At 40.8% G+C, this 15,699-nt stretch overlaps 1 protein-coding gene and 1 gene segment (V, D, J or C); one reads left to right on the top strand and one right to left on the bottom strand.

The window, feature by feature from the left end:
• The first annotated feature begins 1,137 nt into the window (after positions 1–1,137).
• On the top strand, positions 1,138–3,498 carry LOC132808259 (probable G-protein coupled receptor 139). The gene is made up of 2 exons (XM_060822074.1): positions 1,138–1,207; positions 2,660–3,498. Exons 1-2 carry the CDS (start codon positions 1,138–1,140, stop codon positions 3,496–3,498), a joined length of 909 nt encoding a protein of 302 aa, XP_060678057.1.
• A 6,995-nt stretch (positions 3,499–10,493) lies between these two features.
• Positions 10,494–11,351, bottom strand: LOC132808258 (T cell receptor alpha variable 19-like). The segment is given in 2 exon segments: positions 10,494–10,840; positions 11,293–11,351. Coding segments are annotated over 2 exon segments (399 nt in total).
• Positions 11,352–15,699: the final 4,348 nt, after the last annotated feature.

Here is a 15,699-nt window from a genome sequence, read left to right as displayed (position 1 = left end):
AGAACTATTTTCAGAATTCAGTTCATTTAACCAGGGCATCATTTAAAACATCCCTGTCCAGTCACCTTCTGGTTCCATGTTTTCTGGAGAAGAGTGATCCAACCTATTCAAACTTTTCTTCAGCCGCAAAATACAGCTATATTATGCATTAAGTTAATTCCTTTTTATTATTATATATTATTCATTAAGTTAATTCCTTTTTACTGGATGACATCGAATTTAGAAAATCTCACTGAGGAGATCACCCACCATCATATCAAATACCACACAACGCTCGAGGTTGGACTGCCCTTGTAACTTTTACTTTCGTGCACAATCAATGATAACGTATTAGATTAGATTTCCGACAGTTTTTGAAACAGACCCTCAGGCCCAACATGTCCACACCGGCCCATCGAAGACTAACTCACCAAGACCCATTACCTTAACTTACATTTACCCCAACTAATGCCCCTAACACGTTGGACAATATAGCACGGCCAATTCACATGACCGGCACATCTTTGGATTGTGGGAGGAAAGCCACGCAGAATTTCAAAATTTGACCACCCTTCTTGAACTTGTGATTGATCTGATCAAATGAAGAATTTTTCAGATTCAACGTTACCAAAATTTGCATTTGATGCTCCCCACAATGTTACGGTCCTTTGTTTGTTAACCATCTTATCCAAAAGTTGAACTGTAATTTTATGGAAATGTTGAAGCAGGGTTAAAGTATTAGGCATGAAAAAGTGTATAAATGAACGCAAACGAAGAAGTAAATTGACGTTTAAAATACACATTATTCAGTGAAATCGCAGAGTTGGGAAGCAGAAAGGAAGTTTTGAGACAGGGACTGAATTCAGTGTTTGCTATCAACGGATTCACAAACTGAAGGCTCGACATCATATTTTGTGAAGTTCGAGGAACCAAAGAAATTACAGTGAGCCTGTCCCCAAAGGGAAATGCAATCATTCACCTTATTGAAAGGCATGAACAATGAGGTAATCTCTTTGTTCAGCGAAATGTAATTAAGGTGCATACTGTGACTTATTTGTCCCTGTTGTGACTATTTATCTGAATAAATAAGGAGCCATTTGAACGTGTCACAGAGCAAGCCTCTATGGCGGCAGCAACTCCGGCAGTGCTTGAATGAAGATGCACGAGCCAGTCATTGCCCCATTCTTTGTCGTTTTCTACTCAATCCTCGCTGCTATCAGTGCCCCGGGTAAGTCAGTGATGTTCGAGAAAATCGATTGCCTATTCGTGTATTTCCAGATGTTTATTCCTTATCTTTCCAGGATTCAGTAGAATGTTCCCAAACTATAACTCTTTGATTTTAAAGCAGTTCGACAGGTCTCCAGACCGTATAATACATCATGAAATAATATCTGCAGCAAACTGACAGAAAAATGATCTATGAGAACTGAGAACTGCGTTGAATCACAATGCATAAACATTAAACAGTAATATTGTCACAAATTGCGTTCAAATCCAATTCAGTAAACTGCAATTTGGTCCATTGTATGATGATTGGTTTAACACAGTGTGGTAAAATGCCTCTCTGCACAGCTTTCACTACAGTATCTAAATATGAATTACTTTGTAGTTGTACTTTAGAAGACATTTTGTAATATAAACCTACATTCACTGATTAAACGAATCTACAGCATGTGCTGTGCAGAGGTGTAATAAAGTGTCGAGCTCCAAAAGGAGAACAGAATCGTTCATGTGGTCTAAGGTCTTAATTGAAGTTTAGTCTCAAAGACGTCAATAGCGATGCAATATTTTTGTACTTTTGTTAGTTTGCCTTTCTGCTGTGAATTCTCTCAAATTTCAAACCATTATATTCTAAATAATTTACCAAAAACATATTGTTCCTCAATTATACGAACGTGCAGTTCCACCTCGTCTCAAGTTATCTCAATGCATACAGCAAACACTAGAACAATGTGGCAGACCAATTTAGTTTTGAGGAATATGAAATATTGACAAACGGTTTGACCATGGCAACGTCTGAAAGAAGAGACCAAAAGCCGAGCTGCTCAGGTGGTAATTCCAACAATTTGGGTTTTAGTCATTAAATCTATAACCAACATAATTTGGAATATTAAATGGAGGGATGCACAGGACGTAGAATCAAACTTAACATGATATTTCAGACTGTTGTATGATGCCGCGGGAATGGATTTCACTCAGGTCGGGAGCATCTGAAAATTTGAAGGATGAGGTTGCAAAGGGTGAGACATCTCTGGAAGGATCCAACGTCAGTTAACATTTATGGGTTCAAGGCTGGCCCGTGTTTGATATGAATTTGTTCATGTCCGCCGCATTATTTTTGTTATTGCAAATTGAACAAGTAGCTATTGGCATTAACTCAGTGACTGGAGAGCGATTTTGTTTTCCTGGACTGATCACATTGACAGATGATGCGATGGTGATATGTAAGACTGGGGTGGAGAAAGTCAGACGTGACAGTATACCTGGTTATTGTCCAATGAGTTTGTTTAAAATCAATATGCTTAATGCTGCACTTCATGTCTAGTAATTGTCAATGTTTTCAAAAATAAGGTGGACAGTGGAAGTGCCAAGGTGATAGTTGAAGGCAGTTCTGTGTAATATTTCACGAAGATACAAAGTTTCGACTGAGTTCAGTAATGTCTCATTTGACTTTTCACAGCCAACTTGCTGGCGTTCATTATTCTATTGCGAGGACGGTGTGGTCTCTCAAGGGGTATCACCTACTACCTGGTGGCGATCGCAGTGAGTGACTTCCTTGTCATTACTACTGCAGTCATTCTCAATCGAATCAGCCGCATCTGTTTTCGGAAAAGTCTCTTCTCCACCACTCCTGCATGCACTCTCAGTGTCGTATTGGTCAATGCCAGTCTGGATTGCTCGGTGTGGCTGACAGTGGCCTTTACCATCGATCGCTTTGCAGCCATCTGCTATCAGAGACAGAAGACCAGATTCAGCAATGAGAAGACCGCATTACTGGTTATAGGAATGATCTGTGTTCTGTGTTCCGTCAAGACCATCCCTTTGTACTTTGCATTCCTGCCCTTGTTCATTTTGGATGGGGTATCATGGTTTTGCAACATCAAAGCCAGCTTCTATACCTGGCCAGTATGGCAAGCATATGATTGGTTGTTTCGTATCATGACACCTTTTCTCCCATTCTTTGTCATTCTGCTGCTAAACATCCTTACCATAAGACAAATCATAGCGGCCAACAGAGCTCGCAGGAGGCTCTGGGGTGCCGAAAATCGACAAGATCCAGAAATGGCCAACCGCCAAAGGTCCATTGTCTTGCTGTTTGCCATTTCTCTCAGTTTCCTCCTCATGTTGTCCCCTGTTGTTGGACATTTTATCTATGTGTGTCTGAAAGCTAAGAGTGACTTTGATGGACTGGATTTCAGGAACCCGAAGTACATATTTGAAGAGAGCACCAACATACTCCAGTTACTTAGTTCCTGCAACAACGTCTTCATCTACTCTGTCTCACAGAATTTGTTTTGAAAGCAGATGAAGAAAGTTCTGATTTACCCCTTCATCATTCTCGCCAGAACATTTAAACGATGAACAATTAGAAAACACTTCATCTTGTTTCTTTCCCAACAGAGTGACATAGCGTTCACTTCTACCATCTGCATTCCATAAAGAAATCTGATGAAAAGAAGCCCCAGTCTTAAAGGGACATAAGGACTATACTCCTGCTGTACAGATACCTGAAGCATAGCCTAAAAGAATGCAGAAATATCGGAAATTATTTCCTTCTGGACATGAAGCCAATTTATGATTTGTATCCACTCACACTTCCTCCAACTCTCACTGGTCTCGTACAGTTCGTATTTGTTTATTCATGTATTTTCCCCATTGTTTTGCTGTTGATATCATTTTCCAATCTCTTCATTCCTTACTCGCAGCATTCGTTCCAGTTTTCCTTCAGCACTGTCGTCCTGTTTGCCATTATTTCCTTTCTTAGAGCTGTCATATCTCCCCATCCATCTCTTTCGCGATGTTCCACAGAGTAACATGATCTTCAAGAATATCCATAACCCAATACTTGTGTTTGAACTCTCTCTTCAGGAATGTGTGTTCTTTTTATTGTTGAGTCTGCAGATTTTACATTTATTCTCCAGTTGAACCCCTCGGAATATGGAACATTGTAACAACATCATTAGGTTCTTCCCTCGTTTCTACATCAGAACTTCATTTTTCTGCACCTGAATTCAAATAAACAAGAATACAGGATTAAACCATACCAAATTTCCAATTTCATGACATCAATAATGTTGCAATAACTGATTGAGGCTATCATTATATAAATTGCCAGGCTCAATGTCTCAGATTCTTGGGGCTCTCCAACTAATAACATTCGGCCATCCTGAGAATAACCCATTCCTTTCTACAATTTGAGTTCTCCTTATTAATTCATCACCACAACTTAACATCAACCTCGTATTCTCTTATATATTTACTGACTTCCTGTACGGAATGTTCCCAAAAACTTTCAAAGTAACGAAAACACATCACATCTGTTGGTTGTTCATTATCGGTTCTCCAATTAGCATCCACAAAACGAATTCCAGAGTGTTTGCCAAATATTCCTTCCCTTTTGTGACTCCGTATTTACCCGTCTCAAACATATCATTGTTTCAAAATGTCTATTTATTGTCTCCTTCATTATATGATCTGGTGATTCCTTATAATTGACATTCAACGTACTCTGGTTCCTGTTTTCTGATCCCTTCCTTCTTCAGTAGTTGGATTAGTATCGCTTTTTTATAATCCTCAGGAACTTTTCCATAACTTCTCGAATTTCCAACGATAACCATCAATGCACTCATTGTATATACAGCCACCTCAAACAAGACTCTGGAATGGACCCCATTTGGTCCAGGAATTTATCAACCTTCAATTTAAGAGGTTTTCTGTTCTCAGCATCCAAAGGATTTTCATGCTCTGGACTCCTCCTCAGATATCATCCATTCTTCTTAAACAGACACTTCAAATTTCTGAACTTTATTTATAGCCGAATGTTCAGACAGCAAAACCGTCGAAGGAAAATCATTCAATAATTTCACAACTAAAGATAGGAATAATTGGGAAAAATGCAGAGAAGGACTGAGATGTCCTTCAAAGGAGACCTAAGCTCACATTTTCAAATAGGAACTCTTTGATGGAGTAATCAAAACACGTGGAAGGGGGCTTCAGAATTTGCAGGTTGCTGTTCTCGTTTTACGTGTGTGCAATTGTGCAATATTCCAATGTTACATAGCAGGCATGGCACCGGACCAGAAAGGAAGGTATATGTTCGAATGTAATTGACACACTGCAGACTCTGAAATTGTATAAATTAGAGACCTTTTTGTTTATGTCACAGCGCAGATTTGAAATTTCATTAGTTTACAACAAGTGATGCATGGCCCAGGGAATGTCTCGTTCAATGCCCTGTATTATTTAGCACTTGCTACTACTGGTGTCCCTTGGTCGGTAACACATTCTTACGAATTGCTTTTAAGTTCAACCAATCTATTAAATTTCACGATCGTCTATTTTTTTCTGATCATCACCGTTGAAGGAAACTCAGACCAGATCACTATGCATATCCAAAATATTGAGATGTACTAAATTGTGCGCGTTTGCAATGCACAGCAACATTATACTCAGACTGTTATTTTGAGCAATTAAAGAACAATTAGTTATTAGATTATTAGTTTGTGAATTTTAATGTGTGACATTGCCTGAATAATATTCAGATTAACTGCACAAAACTAAATTTTATTACAATGCTGGCAACGTCAAGCAGCTGTTTTTGCTGTTGTCTGGAATAATGCACTACCATTGCGTTCAATATTTTTATACACAAATGACATGATGATCCAGAAGAAAATTATTGCAAATGCGTAATTATTTTAAAGATTAGAAGTGTATCTAGTGATTACTCAAATAAGTTCAAAAGTTCTTGGCACTTTCGCCCAGCCAACCTGCTGGCTATCATGTTACTATTACGAGGATCATGCGTCCTCTCTGGGTGCACCAACTTTTATTTGGTGGGGATAGCAATGAGCGATTTTCTTGTGATCATCACTGGGTACATCCTGACTCAGATCGGTGGCATTTAATTCTGACAAAGCGCCAAGTCCGCGACTACTGCCTGGGCAGTCAAACCATGATAATCTAAGCCAGCCGGAATGGCTCAGTGTCGTTGATTAGTATTCACCATCGGCCGTTTCGTGACTCTGAAGATCAGGTACTGCACCGAGAAAACTGTATCACTGTTCATTGGAGTGGTTTTCGTCTTGAGCTGCATCATGAACCTGCCTTCAGACTACGTCTACTAGCCCTTGTACATTATGGACTGGGTGTTTCAGTTCTGTGACTTCAGATACTCGTACTGTAATTCATCTGCATGGAAGTTCTATTACTAGATGAATCACATCTTGACGTCTTTTCTGCCTTTCCTCCTTATTCTGCTGCTCAATGCTGGGACTGTCAGATACATCTTGGCAGCCAGCAGTGCCTGCAGGAGACACCAGGTCCATCAAACTGCTCATCACCATCTCGCCCTGCTTCCTCCTTCTAAGGGTCACCTTTTAGTCGGGGGCTCCTTCTATGTGTAGGTTAAAGGTGAGGAATACTTCAGCGGCTTGTATTTCACTGACCCACAATTTATTCACCAACAAACGACGAACATGATGCAGATACTAAGTTCCTGCAAAAACGTCTATATTTATGCAATATCCCAGAACAATTGTCGAGATGTTATTGTCTCTCTTCACATCTCTCGCTGGGTGCAAATATTTTGTCATGTTCTCCGTCGATCAGAGTGGCTTAGTGTGTAAAACACAGTCTCCATCTCGAATTTAAAATACGTTTGTGCGTTCATGCTTCTGTCCTGGAATTATGACCAGTCCGTTTTCCAGCCTTGGCATCCTCTGTTACTAAGACCAATAGAAAATAAAACTAGCAGAAGATGTATTTCCAAGGATGAGATACTAAACTGTGGACTATGCCTGTGATGAATATGTTACACTTCCAGTGGCCCGGGCTATATCACTTGATATTCATCTCTTTCATTCCAGTCCCTCCTTCCCTCACAGTCGCCATTCTTCCGTTATTTCCTTCCTTCTTCTCCCTCATTCGTGTCTCAGCACTACCAAATCTACTTCTTTGAATCGTGCACGTTGCCTTTCACTTTGACACAGTCTTGATGAACAGCTCATTGCGTCCTCAACAATGATCTCGTTGGTTTTCATGTTTTCGCTGGATCATACACTCCACGCCTCTCCTGGTAAAGCTCAACTTTAGTTTAAGTCTTTCACAGTATTAATAGTATACAAAGAACTCAGCGACCCCCACCCCAATGTCCCCATGACATACACACATATATTCTGCCCTTTAAGTCAAATGTCGTGCTCGTTTACTTAACCACAAGAAAATCAACGTTATTTCCATGACTTCCCAACGTTATGTTTTGATTAATATTATACAAGACAAGCCGAAACGATGTTTTGCTTCTGCGTTGGACAGCTATTAACACAATTGTCAGGTCCTGATTGTCATTTCTCTCCTTTCCCTCTGTGAATATTCTTAATGGAGTAAGGACACCATCTGGTGGTGCATTCAGATAAATTAAGTGCTACGATGTTCAGTCACTGAAATTTGCACTGAAAGCATTTGCTCCTCCATTGCAAGTACTGAGGACATCTGTTTTGGATGACACTAAATAGTTAAAAATATGTACATATATTTAAACGTGTGTCACATACTATTGGGAATTGAACGTCTCCACAAATTTTGAACGTATTCTTCATATTGCAGTAGAGTTTGGACTGATAGAAGTTTCAACTCTAGTGCAGGACGAGATTAATTGAACACAGACCTTTAATTTGCCATGTTCTTTTCGGCGAGAGCACGGGTAAGTGGATCTGAGTCCACGAAAAGATCAGCCATGATTTTATAATGGTGGAGTAGGCTTGAAGAGCCGGACGTCCTACTCTTGCTCCAAGTTCTTATGTTCTAATGCTCTTATGATCATCAACTGGGACACGCAGTTTTCTGATGAAGAGTCTCTGGACTCAAAATTTTAACTCTGTTTTCTACCAATAGCTGCTACCAGACCTGCTGAGTTTCGACAGCAAATTGTGTTTGGCTTCAGATTTCAGCATCCACATGTCAAATGATGAACAAATAAATGATTGTTCTGATAAGATATTTGAAACTTCTGGACATAAACTGGATTTTGACAAAATCCACACTTTTGTGCCACTAATTTAAACTTTCGTGCGTTGCATCCTCCGCGCAGTTCAGTTTTATTCCAACACCTGAGAAAGTCAATCGAAAATTTCTAAATCATCCAAGTGACATTCCAGCCGTTTTGTTGATCAGAAATTTGCGCACTGAATTCACTGAGAAAAGTGACCATCAGAAAATGCATCAACGTGCTTCAAATCATCAATAGTGCCAGCATCCAAGTTATGAGCACCTAACTCCCACTCCGCTAATCTGGGCATATGTTAGGATGCCTAACCTATGACTGCGAAAGTAAATCATCTTCACTGAATTCGAAGAAGTGCTAAAACCTCAAAGGAAGCTTTTTAAAGACATACTGAAGGCTCCCTTCCAGAAATGGAAGAGATTTCAACGCATGGGAGACCGTCGTTCAGGATGAAATGACTTGAGTTTATTGAATCCAGGGATACAACTCGTTGAGAAAAGCCACGCACGAGCTGAACAGGAATTGTAGAAAGGAATGCCACCAATGTCGAAATAAAGAAGTAATTCCACCTCCTCAGCAATGGCCAAATTCGTTGTCTTCAGTGTGAATCTTGTACTTGGTACGTGTCATGTCAGGACCTACAGAAACGTGATTAATGACAAGGAATTTTCTCGCTTGAAATCGAACGCTTTTAACGAGTGATTTGAGAATCAAGACCAGTTTAGACACGTTGTAACATCCACCAGAACGTGGTGGAGTGACACCTATATCCACCTGGGTAGCACTCAGATGTGCTGTTCTTTGCAGCACCAATCTACATCATGTTTTAGCAGCTATCTCGCAGAGTTGAGTTGTTAACCGAGCCATGAGCGGGAATAGTAACCTTCACAACGTGAACAAAAAGCGAAGATAATAATTGATACTATTTAAATTGAGTCTTAAAACGCCTAGCATTTTTTTCTGGAAAGCAAATTGTATTTGTTCCTATATGGCTGCTTCCTTGTCATCTCTTTCCCATTTGAAAATTTCTCTCTCTTCATTCACAGTTATTCCTCCATTTTATAATCCAATCTCGTGAAATGCGCCTTCATGCCTAGTGCGAATCTTTTGAAGTCAACTGCTTGAACAAATTCGACGAGGAACTTCGGGTCAAATCTACCCAAGCTTCTGGAATACGACGAGTTGAACGACACTTTTTATGGGTGATGTACATCGCTGCAGCTCAGCAACTCAAAGCAGATCCTGCTCTGTTCTTTCATGCAGCACGTCTGATGACCAACATCAAATAATGACAATTACACTTTCTTCAGAATGAAACCCAAAACGACAAATTGAACCTTTTCAAACTTCAATGCCATTCATAGAATTAGAAGGACAGTGTGACTGTCGACATCTCAATATTTCGTCTCACGTGTGATCTGATCGAAAGGTTTCACTTTTTCCATAACAACAGGGTTATGCTGATCGGCAGAATGTACTAACTCCTGAGGGATGCCAAATCCCACGTTAATCCTCTATTCTACAGAAACACACGTTATTGGATCGAATGCCCAAATTCAGGAAATTTACTTTTTGTGACGAGCTACCAAAATAGGACTTTGTATTTCTCAGTTACCACCATAAAGAGAAGAGGGATTGTTTATACACAGATTAAATATCCAGATGTGATTTGCTGACAAAGAATTAGGAAATTTGCTGAGAGGATTAAAAGTGTTCATTTCCATCCAGCCTAACAACAGAAACGTCAAGTGACGTTTTACTGGCGGCTCTGACTCATCAGGCAGCCGCTACTCAATGCTTTTAATTGGTTTAGTCGTGAGTTACATCCTACCTAATTCTTAATATTTTAAAACATGTCAGCGTTATACTTGTCCCGTAAATCTGGAATGGTTAACGTGAAGTCACAGGGACAGTACTCAATAATGCACAAGATGTTTGCCATTGTTCAGATTATTCCAATGTTTCATTATTAGAATCGTGTTGCAATATATCATCTCTCAAACTGAATGCTGCAGTTCCATTTTACTGGAGGAATGTGCTGGATCAAAACTAGCTGTTCAATAGCAGCTCATCGCTGTCACAGCATTTTCTAACATCAACAAACGCACAAAATATTTTTATTTGTTTTACGTTCACGAAACTATTCGTTTATTTCAATAATGGATTTATAATAGGTAAATATTTGTGTCCGAATGTCAAGTATCAGATATCACTGTGAGCTCAAGAATCGCTTCAGATATACACCGGATCTCACTGTTCGCTGAACACACAATCATGTACAGAGATGTTCTTAGAGTTTTTGTACAGGGTCAGCCCAGTTCTCATTCTCTGTGGGACTCAGTGCGCAGTCATACACTGCAGAGTCTGTTAGTTCTGTACTCAACACATTCAGTTTGATAGTGCGGTTCACAGGATCAAAATTCCAGGAAAGCCGGCCCAGTAGGAAACTCCCCGTTTTCTCGCTGTATTGCTCTTTCTGTAGCAGAAACTGTACGGATCCGTTGGAAGGTTGACGGTACCAGTACAGGTAAGCATTGTTGCTTATTGTAGTGTAATTACAGAACAACAGCACATCGTCCCCCTCATTCAGTTTGATTGCAGCCGGTGTTTGTGAGACAGAATCGCCACGACAAAGTCCTACAAGAGCCAGGAGTTATACAAAATTAAATAAGGCACGACAATATACTTAAAGTCCAGAATTCGCAAATGTACCTTCATCAATAAACCGAGAAATAAATGAGGGAAGTCAAACTGGATTGCATTCCATATGTCGTGATCATTTCCCATTACATCTCTCGAAACCTGTAGTGAAACATGAAAACTGTTGGTGGATATAAAACTCTCCCCTCGGTAAAATCATCTGAATTATCTTAGACCTGTCTGCATTTCAAGCCGAACTCTTCCACTGCCATTGCCTCATTTACATTCGCTCATTTCTGTCAGATTTTGCTCATTGTTGGGGAAAATTTAGATCCAGATTTTTTTGGGCGGAGAATGTATTGTTGCTTCTATGTTGCGCAAGTTGATTGAATATAATTCACTTCTCAGCAAAGAGCTGAAGCACAGACATAGACAGGTGTTTAACCTACCAGTTAGAATAGCTGCAATTGTGAGGAGTAAATCCAGAGCTCCTGGCAACATGTTTGCAGAGAGTTCACCGTGAATATGCAAACAACTGGCTGAAGCTAAAATGGTTCTCCTCAAGAGTTGGGTAATTCAGGTTGAGTAATTTCCGGACCTCTGCTCGTTGGACCATTGTTGGCAAAGGCATCGTGTGAAAGCCAATGAGTACCAGGCTCCTTTGTTCTTCAGATGAGCCAATCAGCTTCAAGCTCGTTTGAGCCCCACTTCATATTATGACTGATGTGATAAACTAACAAAGTTCAGATTATGGGTTACTGCATCCGGAAGGTTCACTCGGTTTTCTCATCACAGTTGCTGCCAGGCCTGCGCGATTCTCGGGTGTTTGTTTTTGTATTGGATTTCCAGCCACTGCAGTTTTTTGTTATTTTTATTTCACACACTGGATTGATTAGAATCAGGTGGATCTTATTGACTATGAGATCCTTCATTGGGATTGTTAAATCGATGGAGTCCTGGGCAATAGGTATAAGTACCAGATTTTGAGTCGCCTCACTTCAGAGACAGAATCCAAACAGGCTATCTATGGCGAGTGTACTGTCACAAATAAATGAAGGGTGACTCGGCGACGGAATGCCAGCTTCTGTGCAGTTATTTCAAGAGCAAAGTAACTTTGTTCATTAACAAACAATGGTATGGACAGAGATTGAACCAAACGTTGTCCCATGTCGATTATTATTTCAGCAAGCACTTCTCCAAATGGGAATTAATTCATCCTGTTCGAGTATGATAACTGAGGTGTCACAGGTAACAAAGCTGGTCTCGGTCTTCGATAGTCCCATTAGCTGATGCGTAGGACCAGTGGGTCTGGGGGATTCTGATACAATAATGAGGAAACAAATAAATAATTTTTTTTAAAAAACTGAGACAGTACAATCGAATGTCGCTTCTGATGCATTTCCTGGTGTGATACGTTGCAACTGCCTTTCATTAACTTTACTTTGTTCCATCGTAAACATAACTCCTGCATGAGTATCAAATACACTGCAGTGCATCAAACACGCGGCTCACCGCCACATTGTCTCAGCTTAAACAAGGCTAACTGATCTCTCACGGAAAAAAAGACATTCTGTTAAACTCTTCCTCATTTGAATGGGCATGGTGAAAGGACAGAGGTGCATGCGAACGTAAATTCCAAATCCTGACTAATGTTTACCAAGTTTACAAGTGACACAAAAATTAGTAGCATGGCAATTGGTACTGACTATGACTTAAAGATTCTCTTGGAAGACAAAGTGACAGACTGTTTCAAAGAATGTCACTGTACCATATTCTGGTGAGATCTCCAGGAAATGTTCAATAAAGAAATGAACAATTCATGAATGGGAGGAAAAGCAAATCGTGAATTTTCATCGGCCATTCTCAAGATGATGGCACGGTGGCTCAGTGGTCCGCACTGCTGTTTCGTAAAACCAAAGACACACGTTCGATTTCAGCCTCAGGTAGCTGTCACGATGGAGGGTGCACGCTCTCCCTAAATCTGCATGGGTTTCCTATGGGTGTTCTGGTTTCCTCGCACAGTCCAAAGGCGGGAAGCTTCGGTAACTTAGACCTTAGGTAATATAGGAGATGCAGGGGGAGGTTGGGTCTAGATGTGATTTTCTTCAGATGCTTGGTGTGCTCTCGATGGGCCGAATGTCGTGCATCCACACTGCAGGGATTCTATATTTAGATGTGTATATATTGATCTTTTTTAAATGTCTTTACTGGTGGGCTGTAGGAACCGATGTCTAGCCAGCATTGACTACTTGTCCCAAATTGTCCTTGTGAAGGTGGAGGTGAGCTGCCTTATTAAACTGCGACAGTTCACCTGCTCTGAGTTGACCTACAATGCCACTGGGGGGACAGAATTATCGGTTTTTTTAACAAGTGAATGCCTGTCAATGCTCTGCCGATCAAACGGGCTGCATTGTCCTAGATGGTGTCAAGCATCTAAAGACTTGTTGGAGCTGCACTCATCCAGACAATTGGGGAGTATTCCATCACAATACTGAGGTGGGCCTTGTAGATGATGGACAGGATTTCGGGAGACAGGAAGTATATGTTACTCCCCGCATTAATCCACGTCACTGACCTGCTCGTGTTGCTGCTGCAGTTTTGCATTGTGTCCGGTTGAGTTCTTAATCATTAAAATCCGCACGATGTAGACAGTGGGAGATTCGGTGAAATTAACATAGCGTTAAAGGACATGCCACTATTCTTCGTTCATGTTTCCTTCAACTGTGATTTGACCGGATCTTTAACACAATGCTTGTTAGTTTTCACTTTCTTCCATATCTGCTTCAACCGTTTCTCATCATTCTACCCTCTTCAAGTATTACTAAAGTATCTCTCCACTTTTCCTTTTCTCCATCACACTTTCAGGTTTGCAAACATATACTTCTTTCACCTCCATCTGCATCCCCAACTGTCTTCACTTCTGACCATCCTTAAATTTACCTGATGCATACATTGTGGTGTACTTTGCTCATATTTCCATTATCTCAGATGTTGGTGCCAAGAATTAGCAACACTGAAACTTCATAATCACCATACTGGAACTCCCACTCTGTGCTGGTTTTAGTACGCGCTTTCCATCTGTTTGTAACACTGTGCCTTCATTGCACAGAGATAGATTGCAGTGTCATTAAGTCTGGCGTCTTTCACAGTCAGTGTACTTAGTTTGTAGCCTCCACTGATTGAAGCAGTGATCCTCTCGGGCTGATCATTTTCCCTTTTGGCCATCACCAGAAGTTGGGGTGGCTGATTCGGGACCTGTCTGTACCAATACACTGTGTTCGGCATAATGGCAAAGGAGCAATTCATGGACACAATTCCCACTTCACGAACAACCATCCACGAAGGAAATTGCGTTACATCCCCTTCTCCTGTCACATCCCTGGAAGTCAGAGTGGAAAACATCAGGAAGATTCTGCAAATTCGGAACATTATCAATTGTAAGACCAGTAGCAAAAGCAATTGTTCATGCGGTTCTGTTGAGGAACTGGAGACAACTATTACATTTAACAAGTAAATATCGAGAACAATGCACACTTGACGTCTAGCGCAGACCAGCCTTGCTGTTGGAGTTGCAGAAGAAGCTGAGTCTTGGTGCTTGTTCATGTAACAAGCCTCTGACAGTGAAAGGTCTGGAAGGTCATTCCTCCTTCAGCCGACGTCATCAATATTTATCCCAGGATCACACTGCCATCTAGTCGCATGAACAAATAACTGCGACATCCACGTATTCGCAAAAATTACACTTCACGCGATACTACTCAATGAAACTAGATGTGCCCTCCTTCCCAGCAGAACACTGTGAGCAGCTGAGAATCTGCATTTCAATTTCCCACGATGTTCCTCCTGCATTGTAATCAAAGCTTTATTCCTCAAGGCAATTTTTGATGAATGAAGCAGTAGAATCGAATGCTGCTTTTGCTGCATTTACTGGGCAGATATATTATAATCGCATTTATTGAACTTTACTTCATCTTATTGTAAATGTAACTCCTATATCATTATCAGCTGCACTGCAGTTTGTCAAGTCAATGCCTCATGGCCACGTTGCTCTGGACAATTAGAGGAAGGTGTTAGCATTGCTAGCCACTCCCATACAGGATTGCCAAATGTTTCAGAAGGAAAGAAAACACAACTTGGTAAAGTCTCCAACATCTGAAAGGGAATGGTGTAATAGCAGAGGTACGTGACAACGTGAGATGCAAATTCTGATACTTTTACAAATGACACAAATATAAATGGTAAGTGTTGATGATGATTCAAAGAGTCCATAAGAAGATCAGGTTATCACCTGTTCCAGTGAGTGTGACTAATGCGTACTCTGAGGAGATCTCTTGTAATTTTGCAGCACCAAGAAATGAGAAATTTATGAGTTAGTGCAATACCAAATCATGAATTTCCAGGAAACATTCCACAGATGATGGTATTGTGCCTCAGTTGTTCGGACTGCTGCCGACCAGCACCAAACGCCCAGGTTCTATTTCAGCTTCAGATGTCAGTCTGCACATTTTCCCGGTGTCTGCGTCAGTTTCCTACAGGTGTTCTGGAATCTTCCTACAGTCCAAACGTGTAGCAGAATTAGCCAGAGGCGATGCAGGGATAGTTTGGGTGTGTTTTTCTTCTAAGACCCGATGGTTCCAATACCCTGCTGCCATTCTGTCGGGATTCTGTGTTCAGAGTGCTAAAACGTTTTTTTCAATTCGTGAGATGTGGGCGTCGCTGGCTTGTCAGTATTTATTGCCCGTTCCTAGTACGTGTTAAGGATTTTGGAGCGAGTTGCCACCTTAAACTCTGTAGTCCACGTGCTGTCTGTGTCCGAATAATGACATTGGGCAGGGATTTCCAGGATTTTCACCAAA

Source organism: Hemiscyllium ocellatum (genome assembly GCF_020745735.1).
Source record: "Hemiscyllium ocellatum isolate sHemOce1 chromosome 27 unlocalized genomic scaffold, sHemOce1.pat.X.cur. SUPER_27_unloc_4, whole genome shotgun sequence".
Taxonomy (NCBI): domain Eukaryota; kingdom Metazoa; phylum Chordata; class Chondrichthyes; order Orectolobiformes; family Hemiscylliidae; genus Hemiscyllium; species Hemiscyllium ocellatum.
This window is presented reverse-complemented; position numbering and strand designations above follow the sequence as displayed.

Coding starts and splice junctions, on each gene's coding strand:
- LOC132808259 (XM_060822074.1), top strand. CDS start 1,138: ATGCACGAGCCAGTCATTGCCCCATTCTTTGTCGTTTTCTACTCAATC. Junction 1,208..2,659: donor CGCTGCTATCAGTGCCCCGG/GTAAGTCAGTGA, acceptor GACTTTTCACAG/CCAACTTGCTGGCGTTCATT.